Source organism: Hyperolius riggenbachi, chromosome 7 (assembly GCF_040937935.1).
Source record: "Hyperolius riggenbachi isolate aHypRig1 chromosome 7, aHypRig1.pri, whole genome shotgun sequence".
In the NCBI taxonomy this organism is placed as follows: Eukaryota; Metazoa; Chordata; class Amphibia; order Anura; family Hyperoliidae; genus Hyperolius; species Hyperolius riggenbachi.
The window spans coordinates 148843713-148870655 of record NC_090652.1 but is presented as its reverse complement, the minus strand read 5'-3'; the positions used below and the strand labels follow the sequence as shown (position 1 = coordinate 148870655).

The window sequence follows — 26943 nt, the reverse complement described above, 5'->3', positions numbered from 1 at the left end:
CTGTGTTAATGGGATCTCTGATCTTGAGGCGGTTATTTTAGCCTTCAAAGATAGGACAGAGCAATATATGGGCACAGTGGGTCGAGTTTAAAGACTCAGATGCATATAAAAGACTTACATAACTTCCCTTATAGTTAAGGTGTTCCTGAATGTGTAAGGTGTAATAGGGAAGATTATTGTCTCTCTCCTGCTTTATGGTTTTTTTTAGGTCTTTTTATCATTTTGGTTAGTCTGTGTATCATCTATGTCAAAGTAACTTACCAATGCACCTTCATGCAAGTATATATCTCTGTGTTCTTCTATTCTAGATTTAAATGTGTGCATGACAATTATATGTTTATATGTATATATAATTGATGTTGTATGTTGGCAATTTCTGTCGCTATGTTTTTTTCACCCTGGTTTATGTTATCACTCAACTTCTTTTGGATTGTTTTAATGTTGACTGTTCATCATTTTGGCTTTTAATTGAGTTTAACCTCATTTGAGTGATTAAATTAGTGTCTTTTTATGTACTAGATATATTTTGTTGTATATCAGTTGGCGTTATCAATACTGTTTCTGTGGTTACTTATTAACCAGCTTTGACTCTTGTTTCAGATATATTTGTCTGTTTTTTTCCCTCAATAAAGCTTTCAAATGTAAAAAAAAAGAAACAACAGTGGAGGTGAAAAGGTTTACATGAAAAAAATGGCGCCTGGAAAAAAGGTTGCAGGGGATTGCCTCAGTAGAATAAGGGCTCCTGCACCCTTTGTTTCCTGATTCGGATGTAAAGGCCCCCTTGGTTCATTATTGAGTAACCCATTTCTACCTGTTCTGTCGTAGTTTATACTTTAACTGGCTTTAATTTAAGTAGAAGTGGTACTTATTTTGTGTACTATATGCCATATCTAAAATATCCTTTATGTGGCGTAATGATGACAATGATAAGTGTTATAAATAATAATAATAATATATTCAGATTTATGACAGCAATACAAAAACTTTTTTTTTTTTTTTTTTTTTAACTTTTATTTCTATCTCTATCAATGACTGCTCACCATATCGCCATCTGGTTTGCTTAAAAAGTAAAAAAAAAAAAAACATGCAGAAATGTAGATACTGCTAGCAGTGATAACTGATTACATGAAGGTACAGAGATATATAATAGACAAGGTGCAGAGATATATGATAAAGTACATTCACATGTGTACACAAAAGGACAGCATCATTAAACACACGTAGAAAAGGCAGATAGACATCTGGAACACATTTATTTACAGGAATGTATAGATTTATGAACCGTGAAGATGTTGAATTGTTTAGGTAGTTAATTATTGTGTTATTTGCATGTTATTGTGCTATTTAACTATTCTGGTACTGCTGCCTTTACTACAGTGTATAGAACTTGCATTACTAAATATAGAAAAGAAGTATCAGAATGTTAGCTTCTATGTGGGAATTACTCTGTCTACATACGATTTTTCTTTATACCTTCCCCGAAAATAAGACAGTGTCTTATATTAATTTTTGCTCTAAAAGATGTGATAGGGCTTATTTTCAGGGGATGTCTTATATTTGTGTTAGGAAGTGTCTCTCAGCAGGACATTTCCTGTTCCATTGTACTGTGATATTCATAGATTTGAAAGTATGCTACTGTACTGATCAGGCACCTGCCCTGTCTTCCCTGCACACAGCTGAAAACCTTGCTGTATGCTCGGATGACAGGATCAGTGGCCAATTGGCACTGCACCACTATGTCCCCACTTACTGGCTGCCTCTTCCTCTTTAACTTCCGCTAGGGCTTATTTTCGGGGTAGGGCTTATATTTCAAGCATGCTCAAAATTCCAGCTAGGGCTTATTTTCAGGGTAGGTCTTATTTTCAGGGAAAGAGGGTATGAGGATCCACTCTCAGTACAAAAAAATAGACAAGTATTATGTCAATGCCAAAGAACTCATTATTTTTGTAATTTAGACTAGTTCACACATATGCAATTAACTTTTTCACCTGAATTATCTTCTAGGAGATAATTTTCATCTTCTCTAAAAAATAACTTTTCAGCATTTTACAATTTAAAAAGTATCCAAAAGCTGATGAAAAAGTACTATCAGATTTATTTTGAGTGTTTTCTTGCTTGCTGGTGGTTTAAAGGGCATTTTATGGCAAGGTGTAAAAATATCACCTTAGAGAAAACTGAAAAAATTAATTGCATATGGGTATGGTGTGGTGCAATTTGCACACAGTAGAAGAGACTGTCGCAGCGCAATGCAACATTGCATGCAGATTGGTCCCTGCGGCAGATTGCGCCGACAGCAGAGTCTGCATGATCTCGCCCCGAACATGTATGTCACTAACGTCAGACGTCAGACCCCTCAGTCATGTGCACACTTCCAGACAGGAAGTGTGTCTTAGGATTTAGTCATTATGTGCATGCATGCGTGCTGCACCGCGACTCCCATGCAGTCGTGTGTCATGCTGTACTGCTCAGCAATGCGCAGCAGCCTCTGCACCGTGAGTACTGTGGCCTGTCTCATAGAGATTAATGGCCACTGCGGTGGAGAAGTGCAACACAATGTCATAATGTGTAAGGGGGCTTAATGTTGCTGATAATAATCTTTCCATCTCACTTTGCAGCTTTGCTCAAAACTCAGACAGCAAGTTTTCCAATCAATGAAATGGGCTACTGGGTAGTTACAGTGGACAGAAGTAGTGCTGAAAACATGTTATGTGCTATAACTAATTATCTGCACTATAGCATTCCCTGGTGAGCAAACATGTTTTATGTGCCATTTGGGTAAAGGCTACCAAGGGTTTTATGTGAATCTCATACCCAATAGCTATGGTATATTGAATCAAGTAAATTATTTTTAATTCACTTATTCCATCTGACCCTAACAAGACAAGACACAGAACATTTATATCATGCTTTTCTCCTGGCGGACTCAAAGCCCCTGAGCTGCAGCCACTAGGGTATGCTCTATAGGCAGAAGCAGTGTTCAGGAGTCTTGCCCAAGGTCTCCTCACTGAATAGGTGCTGGCTTACTGAACAGGAGTAGCCGAGGTTTAAACCCAGGTCTCCTGTGTAAACCAGCCACAACCTTACACTATCCCGCCACGACCCTGGATACAGCTGAGGCGATCAAGCTACTCTTTTATGCAAATCCTTCAACCTTAAAGAGACAGTGATGCGAAAAAAAATTATGATATTATGATTTGTATGTGTAGTAAAGCTAAAGGCCCATACACACGTCGGATTTTTGCGAACGACCCGTCGTTTGAACGTTCCGTTGTTCCGTCGTTCGCACGTCAAATCCGGCGTGCGTACAGACTATCGTTCGGGTGACAAGACTGGTTTGAAAACCAGTCTTATCACCCGAACGATAGTCTGTACACACGCCGGATTTGACGTGCGAACGACGGAACGTTCAAACGACGGGTCGTTCGCAAAAATCCGACGTGTGTATGGGCCTTACGGGATTAAACATTAAGATCAGATACATCAGTCTAATTGTTTCCAGTACAGGAAGAGTTAAGAAACTCCAGTTGTTATCTCTATGCAAACAAGCCATTAACTCTCCAACTAAGTCTTAAGATAACAGCCCTCTGGAGAGGGCTGTCATCTGACTTTTATTATCTCAACTATAAGTGAACTGTTTACTTTTTCTCTGCTAGAGGAGAGTTCATTAGTTCACAGACTGCTCTGAAAGACTCATTTTGAATGCTGAGTGTTGTGTAATCTGCACATATCAGAGAATGATGCAATGTTAGAAAACACACTATATACCTGAAAATAAAAGTATGAGAATATTTTCTTTGCTGCTAATCTACTAGTAATTATTCATAGTACACAGCCAATTCACTATATCATTTTTTTTTCGCTTCAGTGTCTCTTTAAGCCAGTCCTACCATAATTTCCAAGTATTTGTTTTTCACACAAAAGTAATGTTGGTAAAAATGAAAGTAACTGCTTGAATCCTATTTGCAGTGCCATAAAAGTTTGTTTCTATGAATGTTGCTAATACACACACTACGGTAGGTTAGGAGATCTTCTCACGGATATCACTTGATATGGATTTTTGACAAAGTTTATTAAACGTTGATTGCATTTGTTTTTAAATGAGTATTTCTGATTACAGTACTTGCTGTGCTATTTGGGTTGACTACAGGCTGTTCTAATCTACCTATATTACTTACCACTATAGTATCTGTACCAGATCTCCACACAGTCCTCATCTTCAGCACTGCTGTTGGAGGCATCATCTGGTTGATTTCCATCCCAGTAATCATAGTCATGTTCTGATCCGTCTGTCCACTCAAACTCACCTTCCTGTCAGTAATAAGAAAGGGAAGAATCAGAGCAGACAGTGACCGATAGAAATATACAGTAATATACTCATGTTTTTTACCATTGATTTATAAAGCGCCAACATATTTCGTGGAGCTGTACAGAGTAAGAAACAAACATGCGGTACATAATAATACAGAAAATGGTATACACAAAATATAGACACTGGTACAAAATAGAGAATTGGAACACACAGTAATTACAGTGACAAATGTAACATGATAAACAAAATGTACAGCAAATTCCAAGACACAAAAGGGTGAGAGAGCCCTGCCTTTGCGAGTTTATAATCTAAAGGACGCAAGAGGTGAGTTATACTGTTATTCTTCTTCCTTTAAATAATTTGAGACTACTCACTAGCTATATAAGTCCAAGTCATAATTTGCCTATTAAAGGGTTATCACTGGTTTGCAGCTACTACTCGAAGAATATTCACTTTTGGGATCCTTATTTTATTAGATTTCAGTTTATATTATTTACATGTGATTTGTGGGTGCATAGTGAAACCGGGGTTGGTGTCATTAATGGGACAACTGTCTACAGCACTGTGATTTGACACACTTTCCTGCACAGAACGAAAAAAATGCATATAGGATTCATATAGGAATACTGACAGACGTTATCGAGTTCTCAGTACAGATTCCCATTCTTTTACATTGAACAATTTGGGGGAACAATTCATTTTGTCAAAAACCTGAGCGGTTCTTTCCTTTTTCATGATTGCAAACTCAGTAAAGGACCAGCCTTTAAAGTGTTGCTATCATATACATCCGGCATAGCGGGGTCTGAACCCTCTATAACAGTAATTATAGATTGACTGTATACCTTGAAATGAATCAGAGCACTCAGTATATGATTTTATATAAAAAATTGTATTTGCTTATCATACAGCATATATTCAAAATATGAACAGTTCCAAGTATTGTTTCCTTCTAACAGTATTCCATCTCATCAAGGCTTTATAGCCAAGCGCTCATCAATCTTCTAAGCACATTCAAAAAAGTATATAACAGTTGTGTTATGTAGAATAAGATCAAAAGTAGTCTTATCTGTATCAATCAGCAAAAACTCGGTATACAGAGGCGGCAGAGTAGAGTAAAACGCTTTAAAAACCGCTTAAAAGCAGAGGGGGATGTTAGGGTGGACTTACCTCCCTCTTACAAAAAATAAAACTCACTTGAGTCTCGATAAAACAGAATTGACAAATAATTTATTCAACTCCACAAATGCAACGCGTTTCGCAGGCCCCGCAGTGACCCCGCTTCCTTAGGCAAAAATGGGAGCACAACTCAGCGGGTCAAGCAATAGGTTTGAGCGCCTCTGTCTGACTCTAGGAGTGTTTAGCAGTAACAAACCATTATGACCAGCAAAGGATTCTGGGAGAACATGGCTTTTATACTGCAGGCCTTCAAAGGAGGCAGCTAGGCAATTTGCATGACAAGTGTATGCAAATTCCTCAGCAGAACAACTCTGAAACCTGCAAAGCGAAGACAGGTCTCTTTTTCAGAGCTAAGGAATGGACAAACAGCTGTCTGCCCATGCAGACAGCTGAGCAGATCATTACACTTAGTCAAAACAACTTTGTGGAATACAGCTAATGTGTTTTGAAACTTTCACTGCAAAATACAGCATTCAATTTATTTCAAAATATTAAATTATATTATATAGGGTTTAACAATAATTATTACTTTCTTTAGAAGGACTGTATTGATTATTAATATTTATGTATAATAACTTGAGCAAATATACATAGAAGATTTTTGCAGTAATTAGATTTTTTTAAACTTCTTCTTTTCAGTCTTCACACAGTACGTTTATCTACAACCTTGACATTTGAAAGTTGCTTCTAACATAAACAAGAATGTTTTAGCTTCTGTAACTAAAATACTCGTATAACTATCACAGCCTAGAATATGCTGAAATGTCTCAGAGCAATATTTTAAATATATATATGTATATATACAGTGGGATGCAAAAGTTTGGGCAACCTTGTTAATCGTCATGATTTTCCTGTATAAATCATTGGTTGTTACGATAAAAAATGTCAGTTAAATATATCATATAGGAGACACACACAGTGATATTTGAGAAGTGAAATTAAGTTTATTGGATTTACAGAAAGTACGCAATAATTGTTTAAACTAAATAAGGCAGGTGCATAAATTTGGGCACTGTTGCCATTTTATTGATTTCCAAACCTTTAGAACTAATTATTGTAACTCAAATTGGCTTGGTAAGCTCAGTGACCCCTGACCTACATACACAGGTGAATCCAATTATGAGAAAGAGTATTTAAGGGGGTCAATTGTACGTTTACCTCCTCTTTTAATTTTCTCTGAAGAGTGGCAACATGGGGGTCTCAAAACAACTCTCAAATGGCCTGAAGACAAAGATTGTTCACCATCATAGTGGAAGGATACAGAAAGCTGTCTCAGAGATTTCAGCTGTCTGTTTCCACAATTAGGAACATAGTGAGGAAATGGAAGACCACTGGCTCAGTTCAAGTTAAGGTTCGAAGGGGTAGACCAAGAAAAATCTCGGATAGACAGAAGCGATAAATGGTGAGAACAGTCAGAGTCAACCCACAGACCAGCACCAAAGACCTACAACATCATCTTGCTGCAGATGGAGTCACTGTGCATCGTTCAACCATTCCGCACACTTTACACAAGGAGATGCTGTATGCGAGAGTGATGCAGAGGAAGCCTTTTCTCCGCCCACAGCACAAACAGAGCCGTTTGAGGTATGCTAAAGCACATTTGGACAAGCCAGTTTCATTTTGGAATAACTGATGAAACTAAAATTGAGTTATTTGCGCATAACAAGGGGCGTTATGCATGGAGGAAAAAGAAGAAAGCATTAAAAGAAAAAACAACAACAAAAAAAAACACCTGCTACCTGCAGTAAAATATGGTGGTGGTTCCATCATGCTGTGGGGCTGTGTGGCCAGTGCAGGGACTGGGAATCTTGTCAAAGTTGAGGGACGCGTGGATTCTACTCAGTATCAGCAGATTCTGGACACCAATGTTCAGGAATCAGTGACAAAGCTGAAGCTGTGCCGGGGCTGGATCTTTCAACAAGACAACGCCCCTAAACACCGCTCAAAATCCACTAAGGCATTCATGCAGAGGAACAAGTACAACATTCTGGAATGGCCATCTCAGTCCTCAGACCTGAATATAATTGAAAATCTGTGGTGTGAGTTAAAGAGAACTGTCCATGCTCAGAAGCCATCAAACCTGAATGAACTAGAGATGTTTCGTAAGAAGGAATGGTACAAAATACATTCAAGCCAAATCCAGATTTTCATTGGAACCTACAGGAAGTGTTTAGAGGTTGTCATTTCTGCAAAATGAGGATCTACCAAATATTGATTTCAATGCTCAAATTTATGCACCTGCCTAATTTAGTTTAAACAATTATTGCACACTTTCTGTAAATCCAATAAACTTAATTTCACTTTTCAAATATCACTGTGTACATCTCCTATATGATATATATAACTGACTTTTTTATCGTAACAACCAATGATTTATACAGGAAAATCATGACGATTAACAAGGTTGACCAAACTTTCGCATCCCACTGTATATATAATAAACCTGGTGCGTCCATGGTGAAGGGGCATCTTGTGGATTATGACCCCTTTGTACCTTATTCCCCCTTGTACCTCTTGAGTCTCCCTGTGTCCTCCTCGGTCCTCCTTGTATCCCTCATGATTCCCCCAATTGTCCTCCTTGTGTCCTCCTCTGTCCTCTTGTGTCCCCCATGTGTCCAGCCTCTGTCCTCTTTGTGTCCTCCTCTATGCCCCTTTGTGTCCCCCTTGTGTCCTCCTCTATGCCCCCTTGTGTCGCCCTTGTATCCTACTTTGTGTCACCCTGTGTCCTCCATTTGCCCTCCTGTGTCCTCCTCTGCATGGGCACAGTACAGGGAATACCTGACAGTGCGGCGGATTGGAGGTTCGTATTGGCAGGCGTTCACAAATCAGGAAGTCCCTGCATTTGGACTATAAGACGCAGTGACCCCCCCCCCCCACACACACACACACACACACATTTTTGTTGTAGAAAAAGTAAGTCTTATAGTCCAAAAAATGCAGTACTTGCAGCCAGTGTCCCGGCTTACAATAAAACCTGGGATCCTATTCCTGGAAGTTGAGAATGCCAAATATGTAACAGAAGCAGGATAATAGTAATCTTACAACAACCCAGCAAATGAGAAACAGATTAAACTGCTGACAATTACATCTGACCTAAGTTGGGCCAATCCAACAGTCTTCGGGTAACTTGTCCCAGAGTAACATGCACTATAAATGACTGTTATCCTATGTATGTGTCACTTACAGTACTAATAGTGTCACTGTCACATACAGTACTGAGTGCTTTGAACCTCTTAGCAACAGGATATGGACTAGTCCATTTTGAAAAGCACTTCCCGGCAAGGACCTATACAAAATGCCAGCCATCCAGCATACAGGCTATACCCTATTCTGGCAAATGAACAGTGTGCCACCGCCGTCAGGGAGTGCTTCTGAAAATAAAGGAAATCCTGAATTTCCCCATCAGAAGATACAGTATACTAATCCAAAACCTGTATGTAAGTGGTTTTTGAGTTACATAGGAAAAAAGTCATTTATAGTGCAATTTATTTAGGACAAATGCACATCCTCAATGTATGTGAATACATTTATGGTACATTTGACAGTTTTTCATCATAGTGGTGATTTAATTATACAGGTCCAGGACACCAAACTATTCTGGGTCTTCTCAGAGTAAGTTCCAGTCTTAAACAAAGCAAAGCATAATCCAGTAAAAAACCTAAGCGGCCACTAGAGGCATTCGTATTGTTGAATGGCACCTGAAGTGATGTGTAACACGATGAGCTAAGCGTGTGAACATATACACCAATTCCTACACAGAAAAAGCCTGTTCTTTTTTTCTTACTGTAAGGGTTAAGATTTCAGGCTAAATTCAGGCTAGATTTTGGCCTAAAGCCCAACAACAGCGTCATATATTTCTAGACTCTACCAGGGGGTGCTGATGAGTACTTTAACACCGCCATTCCTTTTCCTCGATAAATGGGAGAAAGCTTTTGGGAAGGGGTTTGATGGGAAGACATGGACGAGGGTGTGCAATCTGGTTCACAAGATGACTTTAAATGTCTCTATGTAAGAATGTAATTTTAAGATGCTATCTTGGTGGTATCGCAGTCCAGCCCTTCTCAGCAAAATGTATAGTTCACAGTCTGATCTTTGCTGGAGATGTGGGACCAGTCAGGAGACATGCTCCACATGTTGTGGTCAGGCTGAAAAATTTCTGGTAATTGGCAACAGGTGAAGTCGTTGGCTAAAACAATTGCTGAGTTTACTATACCTTGGGAACCAGAAGCCTTCTTATTCTATTTGATGCCTGGGACAGGCAAGGGATATAGAAATATAAAAACTCCCTTGTGTAACGATCGGTGTCAGCACACAGAGAGAATCTGATTATTGGTGATCTGCAGTATCACCAAGAATACAGATATATACCTGATTATTGATGATCTGCAGAATCACCAATAATCCAAGTATAACTAACCTCTGGACACCTATATAGTGTGAGTGTTTGGTGAAACAGTAATGACTTTGAGTAAGACCACCCGAGGAGCAGGTGGTCCTTGGCAGTATGGGAAATACCTCCCTCTGGGAAGTGCAAAAACCTTCCAGCAGCCTGAGACATCCAAAGGGGTGGAGCCCCAAGCTGGGTAGCAGGAAGGACCTGTGGCTGAGTGACACCTGGAAGGTGGGTGTCACAAGCAGGTCTGGAGACTAATCTCTCAATGGAGAGAGATAGCTCTCAAGGTCGGGCAAGCCAGGTCGGCAACACACGGGCAGATAAGGTACAGAGACAGAAGGCTGATTCGGTAACCAAGGGCAGGCAGGGCAACAGGTAATCAGATTTGCGTAGGTACCGAATCAGAAAGCAGAGGGATAGTCAGGAGTGCAATAGGTCATAACAAATATCAAACAATGCCTAGTCTTGGGTGTGAGGTCCGTGGTCTCAACACCCTGGAACTAGTCTGAAGTATAACATAATGATAACATAGAATCCCTAGTCTTGGGTGTGAGGTCCGTGGTCTCGACACCCTGGAACTAGTCTGAAGTATAACACAATGATAACACAGAATCCCTAGTCTTGGGTGTGAGGTCCATGGTCTTGACACCCTGGAACTAGTCTGAAGAATAACACAATGATAACACAGAATCCCTAGTCTTGGGTGTGAGGTCCGTGGTCTCGACACCCTGGAACTAGTCTGAAGTATAACACAATGATAACACAGAAGTTATCTGGCTCAGTGTGAATTCCCAGGTCCTCCTGGTTCTAACACACTGTGGGATCTGACTATGGTCTGAGTGCTTTCACGTAAGTGTTCGCAACGGCAGACAACCTGAGACTGACCAGCGATAACTATATATAGAGCGGCGCTCCCCGGCGCCACCCACCGCTGATCAGCCAATGGCCACTTGCCCAGCTTAAATACAGAAAGCAAATTCAAGCCGCCCGCCCAGAGGGCTGAACCAATCAGCAGCGTGTGATTGGCAGGTTGGTGTCAGCTGACCGCAAGATCAGCTGACCCGTCTCTTCTGATTATCAAGGTCCTGCCGCCCGCGAGCGTGCTGACCTAATCTGATGTGCAGAGGAGAGACCTGTCCTGCCAGGGGCTGTGCAAGATGTCTGAGAGGATGCGGCCGCCGCCGGGATGACGTCAGACGCGGAAGCGGCGGCTGCAGCACTCTCTGCTGGTGAGGTAATACTGCTATACCTGACAGTCGCCCACTTGAGCCATAGGGAAACATGGACATTACCTTGCACATTCAGTTGTCCTATCAGCTATAACTGACATCAACTGATATATAACTGACAGCAACTAATATATTTCAGTTCTGACAAAATGTTGTCAGAACTGGAAAGGATAGTTATCAGAAGAAAATGGTGAGCTTCTGAGAGGAACTGATGGCAAGGTAACTATGTAATGTTCATTTGAAGTTACATCATGTGTTTATTTTAAATAATTTTACTCACTTCAGGTTCCCTTTGAAGATGGAGAGGTATATAAGACAGTAGGGTATTGTACCGTGGTATCATCCTGATTTAAAACTTCTTGTATATAAGACAGTGATGAAATAGGGGAGGGCTACCCCCTTGACTCCTACCTAAGGCTAGCTTTGATAGATCTTTGGGTGCTCTGTCTGGACGGGGAGAACCTGTTATCGTGATATCCTGATATCGTGCTTCCTTTTTCCCATTAATACTTCTAATGGTAGCAGGAAAAAAGGGCGCCGGCTGAGGGTGGACGAAAAGGGCGCCACCATAGACTTTCATGCAATTATCGTTAATATGGCAAAAAAAGCAGAATAAAGGGTGCCGTGATAAACATCATTAACAACGTTAGAACATTATAGTTTTTGAAGTATGTTATTGTTTTAGAAGCTTGCAACGTTATAGTTTTTGTCATATTATTTTGTTTATATTTACAAATTTTACGTTATCAAAGATATTATCGTTACTATGTGTAAAAGGGTGTTTCTGTAGAGGGTGTGGTTAGGGTTAAGCACCACCAGGGGTAGTGGTTAGGGTTAGGCATCACCCGGGCGGTGGTAAGTTTTAGGCAACACCAGGGGGGGTGGTTAGGATAAGCGACCACCAGGGGGGTGGTTAGGGTTAGGCACCACCGAAGGGGGGGGGGGGGGGGGGGGTTAGATTTAGGCGCCACCAGGGGCGTGGTTAGTTTTATGCACCACCAGGGGAGGGTTCGGTGTGAGAGTAGGGTTGGGTTAAGCTGTATTGCTGAATTACGTAACGATATTTAACGTTAATATTTTTTCGTTATTATTTCTCGTCTGTTTTTACAACAGTATTTATTGTTAACAAAGCTTGACAACGATGTCTACCATTATCCGATTTTGTTAATAACCTGCGCCATTTCGTTATCAACTCGGGCCCTTTTTTCACGGCGCCCTTTTTTCATGCACACCTTCTGACTGGCTTTTCTTTGCCAGATGGTTTGTCGCACTACTATCCTCGACACTGCAGAGAATCTTTTTTTTTTTTTGAGAACCCATGGAGAAGGCTTAAATGATAGTGATATAATAGCTGTGCATTGCTATTTGCCTTGTCATGCATTTTCCCTTTTTCACAGGTGAATATATTATCCTTGGACTTTTCTTGATTCCTATTAAACTTTTCTGAATGTTGTTTTTAAGCTCCTCTTAAGCCATGTCAGATCTGGTTGTACCCATGTTATGGATGCTTGTTGTGAGGAAACGCGGAAAAGCCGCCGCGTGTACTGATAGCAAGGTGGCTGGCTCCGCGTCCAGCGCGGCGGTTTGTACGCAGCAGCATGCGTCTGATACTTTGATAGATTGCGGAAAAACCGCTGCATGTACTAGCAGCAAGGCCGCTGTTTCCGCGTCCAACGAGGCGGTTTGCACGCAGTGGCGTGCGTCTGGTGTGGCTGGGTCTGTTAGTGCACCTGGATGGAGAACTATGCGCGAGAGACAGAAGTCAGGACCTTTATACCAGCAGGAGATGGATCACCTGATCAGGACGATCAGCTGATTCCTGCTGGACTCCTGATTGGTTGAGTGGCTCAGGTGGGGCGGCAGAGTCCAGCAACTATATATACAGCTTGCTTGCCAGTTGCTGGTTGTCTGCCATTGCGAACACTTACGTGGAAGAATTCAGACCATAGTCAGATCCTACAGTGTGTTTGAACCAGGAGGACCTGGGAATTCACACTGAGCCAGATAACTTTTGTTCATCATTGTATTATTATTCAGACTAGTTCCAGGGTGTAGAGACCAAGGACCTCACACCCAAGATTAGGGAACTGTATTATCATTTGTGTGATGCTCCAGACTAGTTCCAGGGTGTAGAGACCAAGGACCTCACACCTAAGACTAGGGAACTGTGTTATCATTTGTGTTATGCTCCAGACTAGTTCCAGGGTGTCGAGACTACGGACCTCACACCCAAGACTAGGGAACTGTATTATCTTTTGTGTTATACTCCAGACTAGTTCCAGGGTGTCGAGACTACGGACCTCACACCCAGACTAGGGACTCTGTATTATTATTGTGTTATACATCAGACTAGTTCCAGGGGGTAGAGACCACGGACCTCACACCAAGACTAGGCTTTGTTTGATATCTGTTATACCTTGGGAGCTATCTTTCTCCCTAAGAGATAGTCTCCAGACCTGCTAGTGACATCCACCCTTCAGGTGTCACTCCCACTCAGGTTCCTCCTACCTTCAGCCTGACTCCACCCCTTGGAGAATCTCAGGCTGTTGGAAGGTTCTTGTGTCCTCAAAAGCAGTATTCCAGGCTGCTTCTGATCACCTGCTCAGCATGTGCATGTCTCAAAGTATTACTGTTACACCAAACACTCACATACCTTAGGTGTCCAGAGGTTAGCAATATATCTGGATTATCGGTGATTCTGCAGATCATCAATAGTCGGGTATATATCTGCATTCTTGGTGATACTGCAGATCACCAATAATCAGATTCTATCTGCGTGCTGACACCAATCGTTACAGAATGGCAGACCCAAACCAAATGGACGCACTGTATAGGCATGTTGAAGTCCTGACTACCGCGGTAAACAATCTTTCCGGGGTAACTTTGAACTAACAGACCCAGATCAGCCAGCTATTTGGGGCTATTCAGGAACTTCAATCAGCTATAAACTCAGTGCGATCTCCTCCTAGCACAGACATACGTATGCCTGTACCCGAAAGGTTTTCTGGTCACAGATCTGACTTTCAGAACTTTAGAAATAGAGTGTTATCATACTTTGAGTTGAGGCCTAATTCATCTGGAACCGTGGCACAGAGAATTACATTTATTAAGACTCTGTTGTCAGGGGATTCCCAGACCTGGGCATATAATCTCCAGCCAGGAGATGGGGCTTTGGCCTCGGTTGAGGCATTTTTTGAAGCCATGGCTATAATTTATGATGATCCGGACATTGCCTCTACCGCTGAGCGGAAGCTCAAGACGTTGCGGCAAGACAGGGATCCGGTTGAGAGTTACGCAGCTGAGTTCAGGAAATGGGCAGTATCTGCAAGATGGGGCTCATTTGCACTGTTAGACTGTTTTTTGGCAGGGTTGTCGGATGCAGTTTATGATGTGATGATTGGACATCCTGAGCCCAAGTCTGTAGACGAGGCAATTTCGTTGGCCGTGCAGATAGATCGCCGTTTGCGCTACTAGAGACAGGTTCGTGGTAGGAATGCTAGAAGGTCTGTCTTACACGACTCTTCTCGATCTCCATCACCCGCAGACGAGCCGATGCAAATCGGGTATTCAGGGTTGAGTCAGGAGAAAGAGAGTCACAGAGGGCCAAGAAAACGCAACCTAGATGGTGATAAGGGGCCAGGAGAATGCTGCTGTCTGGGGTTGGTCAACACCATAGGCGAGCAGTCGTTCCCTTTAAACAACGATCGTCTGCTCCTTCCCTGCTCTATTACATGGGAGGGTCAGACTAGTTCCGCAGAAGCCATTGTGGACTCCGGTTCTGCGGTAAACCTCATTGATTACGATTTTGATAAAAAATTGGGGATACCTTTGTCCCCACTTAACCAGCAGATTCTGGTCACTGCAGTGGATGACTCACTGCTGCAGAGTAGTCAATCTCTTTTTCAGACCCCCTTGTTGTCATGTTGTTTAGGGGCGTCACATGAAGAGAGATTACAGTTCCTGGTTATGCCCATGGCAACCTCCACCATTATTCTTGGTATGCCCTGGTTGAAACTCCACTCCCCACAGATTGACTGGGCTTCAGGTCAGCTGCTGGAATGGTCAGCCTATTACCATCAGCATTGTTTGGGCAGAGTGGCAGTTTGTGCTACCAAGATACAGGTTGGAGGAGTGGCAGTGCAGGTTAAAGCAGAAGCTGTAGTTAAAGATGCCAAGCCTGAGACCGGCCTACCTCGAAGGGTGGTCAGGGCACCTGCGGAGACGGTGGAGGACTGGATGCCCAGTCTGGGCCCTTGCCAGCGAGACATTCTAGGGGGTAAAACATCACGTCAGACTTCACCGGGTACATTACAATATTTACCAGTGTCAAGAAAACCCTGGACTCTAAAAAATCAGACTAGTAAGAGAAAGTCTGTAGAGTGGGAGTTTTCCCCAGTAGACATGGTGTACGTATCCTTTCGGCATGGGGCTCTGAAGCGATTATCAACCAAACTGGGTCCTACATTTATAGGACCATTCCCAGTGATCAGGAGAGTTAATTTTGTCACCTATGCTGTCGATCTCCCAGGCAGTATGAGAGGTGTAAGATCAGTCCATGTGTCTCGGTTGAAGCCAGCGGTGCACGTGGGTTCCCCTCCCTCCCTCCCTGTGATGGTAAAAGACCAATGGGAATGTGGGACTGAAAAGATTCTAGACCCACATTCTAGAAGACCTGGTGGAAAGTGTCCGGAGTCCCCTCCTCAGGGGGGGGGGGGGGTACTGTGAGGAAACGCAGAAAAGCCGCCGCATGTACTGATAGCAAGGCGGCTGGCTCCGCGTCCAGCGCGGCGGTTTGTACGCAGCAGCATGCGTCTGATACTGTGATAGATCGCAGAAAAACCGCCGCATGTACTAGCAGCAAGGCGGCTGTTTCCGCGTCCAACACGGCGGTTTGCACGCAGTGGCGTGCGTCTGGTGTGGCTGGGTCTGTTAGTGCACCTGGATGGAGAACAACGCGCGCGAGACAGAAGTCAGGACCTTTATACCAGCAGTAGATGGATCACCTGATCAGGACGATCAGCTGATTCCTGCTGGACTCCTGATTGGCTGAGTGGCTCGGGCGGGGCGGCAGAGTCCAGCAACTATATATACAGCTTGCTTGCCAGTTGCTAGTTGTCTGCCATTGCGAACACTTACGTGGAAGCATTCAGACAATAGTCAGATCCTACAGTGTGTTTGAACCAGGAGGACCTGGGAATTCACACTGAGCCAGATTATTTTTGTTTATCATTGTATTATTATTCAGACTAGTTCCAGGGTGTAGAGACCAAGGACCTCACACCCAAGACTAGGGAACTGTGTTATCATTTGTGTTATGCTCCAGACTAGTTCCAGGGTGTCGAGACTATGGACCTCACACCCAAGACTAGGGAACTGTATTATCATTTGTGTTATACTCCAGACTAGTTCCAGGGTGTCGAGACTACGGACCTCACACCCAGACTAGGGACTCTGTATTATTATTGTGTTATACGTCAGACTAGTTCCAGGGGGTAGAGACCACGGACCTCACACCAAGACTAGGCTTTGTTTGATATCTGTTATACCTTGGGAGCTATCTCTCTCCCTAAGAGATAGTCTCCAGACCTGCTAGTGACATCCACCCTTCAGGTGTCACTCCCACTCAGGTTCCTCCTACCTTCAGCTAGGGTTGCCAGGTGTCCGGTTTTAGACCGGACAGTCCGGTTTTTGGCCGCTGTGTCCGGTGCAAAAAGGCATGCTAAACCGGACAATTAAGATGTCCGGTTTTATGCCTTTTCCGGCGGCTGTCAGTATTGACAGCCGCCTGTAGCAGGAGGAGAGCAGCGCAGTGGAGGGAAAGCGGTGGGCAGCGGCGGAGAAGGGGGCCATCTCCCCCCCTTCTCTCACCTTAGATGCTTTCCGTCCCTCGCTGTCTCCTCCGATCTGTGTGTGGCTGACTGGCGGTGGCGCTTGCTTGGCAGCGGGCGGGACTTACCTTCCGTGTCGCTCCATGCGCCGGCCGGAAGTTCTGGTGCCGCAGCCGCTGCTCTGGTCTGCATCAGACCAGAGTAGTGGCAACTCATCCCGCGCGGCGCCTGCGACGAGACCAGTCACCAGACGGAGGAGACACGGAAGGTAAGTTCCGCCCCTCTGCCAGCCACCGCACACACCGATCGGAGGAGACAGCGAGGGAGGGAGAGGACCCGAAGGTGAGCGAAGGGGGGGGAGATGGCCCCCTTCTTCACCGCTCTCCCTCTTCTCTGCGCTGACTGCTTCCCTCCTGGGGGGGGGGGGACACACCTGCCTACATATACTGGGCCCATATACACCCTGGCTACATATACTGGGCCCATATACACCCTGGCTACATATACTGGGCCCATATACACCCTGGCTACATATACTGGGCCCATATACACCCTGGCTACATATACTGGGCCCATATACACCCTGGCTACATATACTGGGCCCATATACACCCTGGCTACATATACTGGGCCCATATACACCCTGGCTAAATATACTGGGCCCATATACACCCTGGCTAAATATACTGGGCCCATATACACCCTGGCTACATATACTGGGCATATATACCCCCTGACTACATATACTGGGCCCATATACACCCTGGCTACATATACTGGGCCCATATACACCCTGGCTACATATACTGGGCCCATATACACCCTGGCTACATATACTGGGCCCATATACACCCTGGCTACATATACTGGGCCCATATACACCCTGGCTACATATACTGGGCCCATATACACCCTGGCTAAATATACTGGGCCCATATACACCCTGGCTACATATACTGGGCCCATATACACCCTGGCTACATATACTGAGCCCATATACCGCTGGCTCTATATACTGGGGACATATTCCCCTGCCTACATATACTGGGGACATATACCTCTGGCTACATATACTGGGCACATATATCCCTGGCTACATATACTGGGGACAACTGGCTGTTTGTCATTATGTGCAGTTACTGGTGAAAAGCTGTCTCTTATTATGTGCATTTACTGGTGAAAAGCTGTCTCTTATGTGCATTTACTGGTGAAAAGCTGTCTCTTATGTGCATTTACTGGTGAAAAGCTGTCTCTTATGTGCATTTAGTGGTGAAAAGATGTCTCTTATGTGCATTTAGTGGTGAAAAGATGTCTCTTATGTGCATTTAGTGGTGAAAAGATGTCTCTTATGTGCATTTAATGGTGAAAAGCTGTCTCTTATGTGCATTTACTGGTGAAAAGCTGTCTCTTATTATGTGCATTTACTGGTGAAAAGCGGTCTCTTATTATGTGCATTTACTGGTGAAAAGTGGTCTCTTATGTGCATGTACTGGTGAGGACAGTTAGTGACATGGCTATGTACTCTGTAATGTGCTGCAGAAGATGTCAGTGCGATATAAATACTGTAAAAAACATTTTTTAAAAAGCCCATTGCTTAGCCCCACTCTACATAAAAGTGCGCTTCTGACTCCGCCCCTAACTCCACCCCCTGTCCAGTTTTCTCCATCAGCCGACCTGGCAACCCTACCTTCAGCCTGACTCCACCCCTTGGAGAATCTCAGGCTGTTGGAAGGTTCCTGTGTCCTCAAAAGCAGCATTCCAGGCTGCTTCTGATCACCTGCTCAGCAGGTGCATGTCTCAAAGTATTACTGTTACACCAAACACTCACATACCTTAGGTGTCCAGAGGTTAGCAATATATCTGGATTATCGGTGATTCTACAGATCATCAATAATCGGGTATATATCTGCATTCTTGGTGAAACTGCTGATCACCAATAATCAGATTCTCTCTGCGTGCTGACACCAATCGTTACACTTGTATTTCTGAACATATGTATCTGTGCTTGCTTGACTTCCTTCTCTTCTGTTTTGTTCAATACAAATTGTTACAAAAACAAAAAAAGATTTCAGGGCTCTAAATAACAGTATCTTTGCAGTTAAACTACAGTTGGAACTCAGCAAATCTCACTGATAATAAATAATAACAGGTCCTAAATCCTAAGTGGCTACAATCTTGCAAGAGTAGGAACATTCAAGGTTTTCTCTGTATGGGAGATAAAAAAAATCAATATCCCCCTGAGAAAATCAAACTTGGATTTTTTAACCTCTTAACCAAAATAAGACTATGGTAATCGAAGAAAGTCATATTTAAGATTAGGACTATGAATACGATTGTCTAGCTCATCAGTTTATGTTCACTTCAGGTTTACATTACCTGATGAGGTCAAAGCCTCCCAGATGCACAGAAAACAATGGGAGTGTTGGCAAATGTACCTGACAGCATCATGAAATAGTTACACTGCACTTAAAGGACAACTGAAGCGAGAGAGATATTTCCTTTTAAACAATACCAGTTGTCTGGCACCCTACTGATCCTCTGCCTCTACTCCTTTTAGCCATTGACCCTGAACAAGCACACAGCATGTTTCTGACAAGATTAGCTTGCTTGTTTCTGGTGTTATTCGGACCCTACTGCAGCCAAATAGATCAGCAGGGCTGCCAGGCAACTGTCATTGATTAAAAGGAAAGAAATATGACAGCCTCCATATCCCTCTCACTTCAGGTGTCCTTTAAATGTTTACTGAATTGACCAGCAGTAGAAGTGGGCCATAACCATTCAGACAATGACAAGTCCTGCCACTGAGTGCAACAGAGGGTTGCACAGTTCCATCTCACGAACCTATTAGCAGAGAAAATGGGAATATTTCACCTAAACTATTAATATATCCGATGTATTTGGCAAAGTAGATAGACAAATGTTGACATGAAAGGAAAACTGTAAAAGAATGAGCAAAAAGGGACACAGAGTGGGAGAGGTGGCACAGTGAGAAAGCGATAGCTATAGGTGGCACTAATACTGAGGGGTGCAGTAATACAACAATACAGCAATTGACTTAGTAGTGATGGAAATTGAGCTTACAGGAACAGGTAGCACATCATCTGAATTTAAAACACAGAAAAATCCCTAAATGTAACTTGCACAGAGCTGGATTATCCACAAGGCCCTTAGGCAGGAGCCTGAGTTATGATAGCCTCCAACACATCTTACGAAAATAAATCCAGGTGGGCCCAAACTTGTTGCTTGCTTGAGGCCCCCTTTCACCTTAGTCCATTTCTGTGAACACATAAAATTGTGATGCCATTGAAATATATCAGATGCTGGATTTCAGAGAATCGCAAATCATTCGTGTTTTCAAATATGCGTGAACTACAAGGTAAAAACGTACAGCAATGAAAGTTCCTAAATTAGTCCAATCACAACAGTAAACTGAGGATGTTATTGCAGATCTGGTTCATCTGATGTCCAAGCGAGTCTCCAAAAGTATTTCTATTTTCAATTATTTTCAATAGACGTTTGTTTCTGACTCATTAATTTGGTGCCGTCTAATAGACAAAGAAATCAGCGTCCAGTCCTTTCCCAATTGTTAGTACCAGCACAGCTGTCTGCTGGCCGCGGACAACAGGTATGAGCTGGATAATTAAAGGGTCATAACATTTGAAATGGTTCAAAGGACCACATACGCCATTAATGTTTTCTAACCTCTGCCTGAAAGGTCTAAAGTCTCCACATAAGCAGTGCTTTTTGCATATAATTTTCACTCTCTACATGATGTCTGGGAACAGTGGAGATAATACATTTTGTAATAAATGCATTCCAACAAAGAAGAAATAAGCAAAGGTAGTTTATGTATGATGTAGAATAATCCTTACCTGTCTTCGGTCACTTAGCCCTATCCAGATATCTGTGGGTATTCCTGGGACTTGACTATTTACAAGATCAAACACAAAAATGTTTTCATCCCAGCTGAAAAGAGAGATAACATTAAAACATTTTGAAAGCAGTACACTGAAAAACGTAAAGAATAACTCTGCTTTAAGAGAAAAATAAAGTGGCATTTTGGGAGCTGCTTGTAATGTACAGTACCCAACGGACAGACTAGCCCTTGACCTGGCTTTCATACCATCCACTACCTTGATATTCTTTTGCTGACACTAACGTGACCGCATATCTCTGGAGGCACTAGGAGGAGGGATTAGGTTTTTAAGCAATAGGTGTGTATGTGTGTGCATGTGGGGGGAGGGGGGTTGTTTAAAGCACCAGGGGGGTGGTTCACGTGAGAATGGGCACTGGATTTGTCAATAGCAAAATGTTGGTAATTTAAATGAACATTATTTTTTATTATCGGCAACTCCTGTGCACCCAACTCATATGCACAATCTGTACTTGCCCTCAGCAGCCTAGATATAACCCTGGTTTTGGAATCGTGTTAAAAAGCTATCCAGACAGTTTAGCCTGATTTAAAAAAAAAATATTATTATAATTGTTAGAATACGGTCCACCGAAAGATGGTTTAAAGTGTTTAAAAGCAAGAATTGCTTCAGATAAGCTTACTTGGTTCTGGGTAACATGGCTTGATTGCCAATGCATTCACCATACTGTTTATTAGTGAGTCAGGAAGCAAACACAGTGGAAGTTTCTCATGTTTTCTATCATGCAGAGGAACCGCCAAGTAACTCACCTGTGGATGGAAACTAATTTGCCGGTTGTCCTACCAAGCGAAAACTCAGAACAATAGAAATCAGCTTCCGCCCACGTTTTATTCATTGGGAAGAACCTGTAGCAATTCCCATTGTATTCTGTCCAAAACAGAGGGCAGTCAAATTGCTGGCTCACATCAGTAAAAGCTGAGAGGAAGAAAATAACACAGGGATTAGAAAAATACATTGTGAAAGTTAACTTTATTATTATGTGCCAATGATACTGGCATCCTGCTTAGTAAATGGCCCTTAAAGGACTTCGAGGCCAAAATTAAGAAAATCACACTGTACCTTTTTATTAGCAGAATCCACGGAGGACGTCCTGCCCGTCCTCCGCTCCGTTCCGCCATCAATGCAGGTCTTTCCGTTCCCCTATGGCTTGGCCCGACCCCACCGAACGGGTCGCATCAATTCCACCTCTAAGATGGCCGCCGCCATGCTCCGCGGCTGCGCAGTACGCTTTTCCGCTAGCGTGACTGCGCAGCCTGTTGCCCGCCTCCCGCCGCGTATTAGGTCCCGGCATGCTCCCCAAGTGCAAAGCGTACTGCGCAGCCGTGGAGCATGGCAGCGGCCATCTTAGAGAACAGACATAGAAACTTATAGGATAGAAGAAATAATGCTCAAAATGTTGTTACAGAGTCTCTTTAAGGTGGCCATACACTGGTCGAATTTTTACTTTAATCGATTATTATAACCGATAAATGAATTGAATGGATCAAAAATCGAGTTGCCATTTTGATGTAGAATCAATTCTTATCGGCCAATATTCGCTCGAATTATTAACATTATTTGATCAAGTATGTTGGGTTATTTCAATCGGTGGAACAAGAACCGAGAGCTTTTCATTATGTAATAGATCAACCTTTACTCGATCTGATTCATCAGGGTGCTTATTTTGTGATCGAAAATAGTCTCCAATCGATTAAATGTGTTCTCACTTGCTGTCTTCCTGTCCTGGTGACACCCTTAGTATTGTTGTTATGAACTGAATGAACTTCCTGTCACCAGTATTTTACACAGTTTTACAGTAACAAGGAAAATGGGATAGGGATAGGCAAAACATACCAATTTAAGTGCATATAACAATACACTATTGTCCCCAATCCCAAACTCATGGAAGACAGCAATTAATTGACATTAAAATGGTCTGAAACTCTGACATAACATTCAATAAAAATGTGTTTTTCTACTTTTTATTATTCAATTATCATATTTGCTTTTGTGCATAAGTAATACAATTACAAGTTTAAAAGTGTAGTTTTTCTTGCCCTGAAAGCTGCCGTTGCATTTTATTCTAACTGCTTTTTATTATATATTAAAATATTCTAATGAGTGTTTCTGAACTGTGTGTGTGCCTGAAGCAGAGACAGCTTCTCAGAAAGTGTTTTTACTTGTTACACACACAGGTATCAACAATGGAATTATTCTTAATTGCAGCTCTTTCTAAATTATGATAATAGCTAATAAAAAAAGCTGCATGTTAAAAAACAGAAGCTAGGCCACGGCCGTGACCCTTCCCCCCACACGCACGGCCATGACACGAACACAGGCACGCATGCGCGCCATCACAACGGACATAGGAACGCAGGAGGATGCAGTGACAGGTTTTATTATATAGGATGTTTTTAATTCTCAACAGGTCTAATCAGTGTTTATAGAGATTAGCTGGAATAATTCTCTTCAAGTCAGTGAAATGCTTTTTATTCTAGCTTGCAGTAGTTTGGAACAGAACTGGAATCAAATCAGTTCGAACTGGCATTATAATGTAAGTCTGAGCACTGAGAATGACTGACAGGTGGCTGAATTGGGAGAGTGGCTGAGCAATCTTCCCCAGAAACTAGTAATGACACAAGACAGCAGTTGTTCTGCTTCTCCACAGCTTCCTACAGAGTAAAGTCATCAGCAGCCAGTTTGGGAACACTTGTGTCTAACCATCCCACTGACATGAACAGGAATGCTTAGCTAGGTAGTTTTCAGGCTTTTTGAAAGTCTTATCCAAAGCAGGTCTCCCATATGTCCACTCTTAAGCAATTTGCAATGTAATGAAATCTAAATGCAAGCAATCAGCAAATGTCAGGAAAACACCTCAGGCTTTTGATAAGTGGCTGACATAAATGTCAGTGAGCACCTAGTCAGATAGCAAACACCAACTGCCCACAGTTTTCTTTCAGTGTAATTTGCATAACATACTTGTAAGGGACAACAAGCCATCTACAACATAATGTACTTTATATATAGGTGTTGGCACTATAAATGTAAAAAAGATAAAGATAATAAAGATAAAAATGATATTGGTAATAATAATAATAATTTATCATCCAATGTTTTTATGTCAGTGTATAAACTTTTATCAAATCTATAACTCTGCATACACAATCCTGTTATGCTTTACTTTTATTAGATGAAGGTAATGAAATTGGGCAGAACTCGGGCGTAGTGGTTATCACTTTCGCCTTGCAGTGCTGGGTCCCTGGTTGTCCCCGTTTCTGCATGGGTTTCCTCTGGGCGCTCCAGGCAGGGTTGCCAACTCATTCTTTTAAATACACATCTAAGTTATACAGGTTCTGGGGCTTCTCACACATAATCAGTGCCTAAATTGCCTCTAACTAGCCACAAGTCATGTATAATTCATAAGTGTCCGTATTTAAAGGGATGAATTGGCAACACTGACTCCAGGTTTCCTCCCACATCCCAAAAACATACAGATAAGTTAATTGGCTTCCGCCTAAATTGGCCCTACCACCCTAGGCTACAATATATACACTACAGTGTACGATACATATACAATACATACATAGACACATGACTATGGTAGGGATTCGATTGTTAGCCCCTCTGAGGGACAGTTAAGTGACAAGACTCTGTTCAGTGCTGCAGAAGATGTTGGCGCTGTATAAATACTAAATAATAATAATAATAATAATAATAATAATAATAATAATAATAATAATAAAAAGGTGAATTACTAAAGGCAATTAACCCTCCTGGTGGTTTATTTATTCTGCCAAATAGGCAGAAATCCATTTTTTTTTTTAATTTTTTGTTTCCTGTAAAGCTACCAGAGTGGTAGCTACATGAAACACCACTAGAGGGCGCATGTGTCCCTCTAGTGCGATCGTTGCCGGCATCAATAGCAAACAGGGGAACGCGTATATAACGATCGTAATGACGTCATGGACGTCAGCCGACGTCCTGACGTCAGACGTCTCGGATCCAGCCCATAGCGCTGCCCGGAACTCATTGGTCCGGGCAGCGCAGGGCTCTGGCGGGGGGGGGGGGGGGGGGCGAATCGCGTCACCAGGGGCTGAGATATTCTCCTGCACGGCATAGCCCGTAGTCTTTCTACGTCCCCTCTTTCAGTTGACCATCATGTACACTAATAGCAGCCTGAACAGTAGCATAGCTAAGGAGCTTGGGGCAGCAGTGCGAATTTTATATGGGCCCCCAGGAACTCTATTGATGTGAAGCCCCAAAACCTACTAAGGACAGCTCAGTGTCTCAGTGTCTGAGAGGTGTAATCAGAGTAAAAAAAAAGTTTGAACAGTTTGTTAAAGAGAACCTGTAACAAAAAAGTTACCCTGGGGGGTACTCACCTCAGAAGGGGGAAGCCTCAGGGTCCCAATGAGGCTTCCCCCTCCCCGTAGCTGCAAGCAGTCCAGCGCTGGCTTTTCCAAAGTGGCCCGGAATCCTCCCTCGATAAGCCTGACAAGCGCTGATAAGCACTGATTTATTTACCTTTCCTGGCTTTAGCGGGTGGCGCTGTTACAGCTCTCCACACGGAGATAGGCGAAAATAGCCGATCTCTGTTGGGTCCGCTTGCGCCTGCTCAGTAGAGCGGCCCAACAGCGATCGGCTATTTCCACCTATCTCCGAGCGGAGAGCCGATACTGCACCTGTGCTGGAGCTGGGAAGGTAAATATTTACATCCCCGCTGTTCGGGGAGCTTTATCCTCGCCGCCGTGGAACCGAGGAGGATGGGGAAGCCTCAATAGGATCCGGAGGCTTCCCCCACCCGAGGTGAGTACCCCTCGGGAAAGTATTTTTCATTACAGGTTTTCTTTAAGGATTACCACTATACAATGCACGTGTTCATTACCGGCATAACACCAATTAAAAGCTAATAAGATGTATGAAGGAGGGCACCTAGTGGCCCCCTTTGGTCCAGGGGCCCCAATGTGGTCGTAACCTCTGCATCCCCTATAACTACGCCACTGAGCCTGAAAGACACAGCTGTGCAGTGTGTTGTGCCCCCTTGCAGTAAATAGATAGGGCCATCTGCCTAGCATGAGTGTTCCACATTGAAGGCAGCTATCCCTTTATTTATGCTGCTAAAGGCATTAGAAATACATATAAATCGTAGAACAATAAAAAGACACATCCCTGTATTCTACTTAGCAGAGCCCAGTAAACTGTCAGATTTTGGCAGACAAGAAAATCCTCAAGTACCACAAAATGATGTATTTGACCTTCAGCGAGAAGACCACTTAAAATAGAAGCCATTAAAAGTCCCAACAAAGTATGGCAATAAATAGGACACAAATTAGTTCTGGAGATGATGTACTCAGGGTCTGCCTAATACATGTATAATCAAATGATGCTCATCATTCATCACTCACCTTGACTGAGTTTAATTTCCGTCTGGGGAAAAGCTTGTGCTGTGAGGACAGTTAATGCAAAGATTATGAACTCGTCCCATGCAAGTGAAGGCGTCAGACAGTGCCTCATTTTCAGGTTTTATAAAGCAGCTTCAGGGAGATGTCAAATCCTCTTGGAGTCAGAGTTGGAAGCCTTTGCCGAGCATGTAAAGTTTCCCAAAGCAGATGTAATATTCCTCATGCAGAACACACCCCTCCTCAGATGAGAACTGTCAGCCACTTGTGGGATAGGCTGCTCTGAATTCTCCAAGTGCCTCAGCAGCTCCTGAACAGTAACTATAACTGATCACCTCTCTGCTGGGTCCATGCTGTAGTTTGCAAGCAATAACCCTCTGACCCCAACCACTGGTGAAAAGGAATGTGACTGAAACACTATTACTTTTGCTAGTAGTTTGTATGTGAAATCTGCTAGCTGTAGAGTAGAGTTAGGAAGATTTGTGGCATTTATTATGGCTGAGTGTTTCATCTTCATAGAAAAAGCATGGTTGAGATTAGGCTGAGGTGGTGATGATTGTTACTTCCCATCATGCTTTGCTACCGAAGCCTTCTATCACATCTGGGCATTTTTAAACATGTCAGCACTTTAAACTGTTTTTCTAATGTAAGTGCAGGCACTGAGGGCTTGTTTGGAAATCTGGTATACTGCTTCTCAC

General features: G+C 42.9%; 1 protein-coding gene across 2 annotated transcripts in view; it reads right to left on the bottom strand.

The window, feature by feature from the left end:
* CLEC19A (C-type lectin domain containing 19A) overlaps positions 1 to 26611 on the bottom strand; it is a 37012-nt gene extending 10401 nt beyond the window's left edge. Inside the window, exons 1-5 of one of the 2 annotated variants that reach the window (XM_068246853.1) lie at positions 26252 to 26611; positions 21617 to 21782; positions 20808 to 20901; positions 20146 to 20211; positions 4176 to 4308 (exon numbers count right to left, since the gene is read on the bottom strand). In XM_068246853.1, coding sequence (XP_068102954.1) covers positions 4176 to 4308; positions 20146 to 20211; positions 20808 to 20901; positions 21617 to 21782; positions 26252 to 26360 — 568 coding nt within the window. In that variant the 5' untranslated portion in view covers positions 26361 to 26611. The remainder of the gene's footprint in view (positions 1 to 4175; positions 4309 to 20145; positions 20212 to 20807; positions 20902 to 21616; positions 21783 to 26251) is intronic. The other variant, XM_068246854.1, reaches the window with a different exon arrangement.
* Positions 26612 to 26943: the final 332 nt, after the last annotated feature.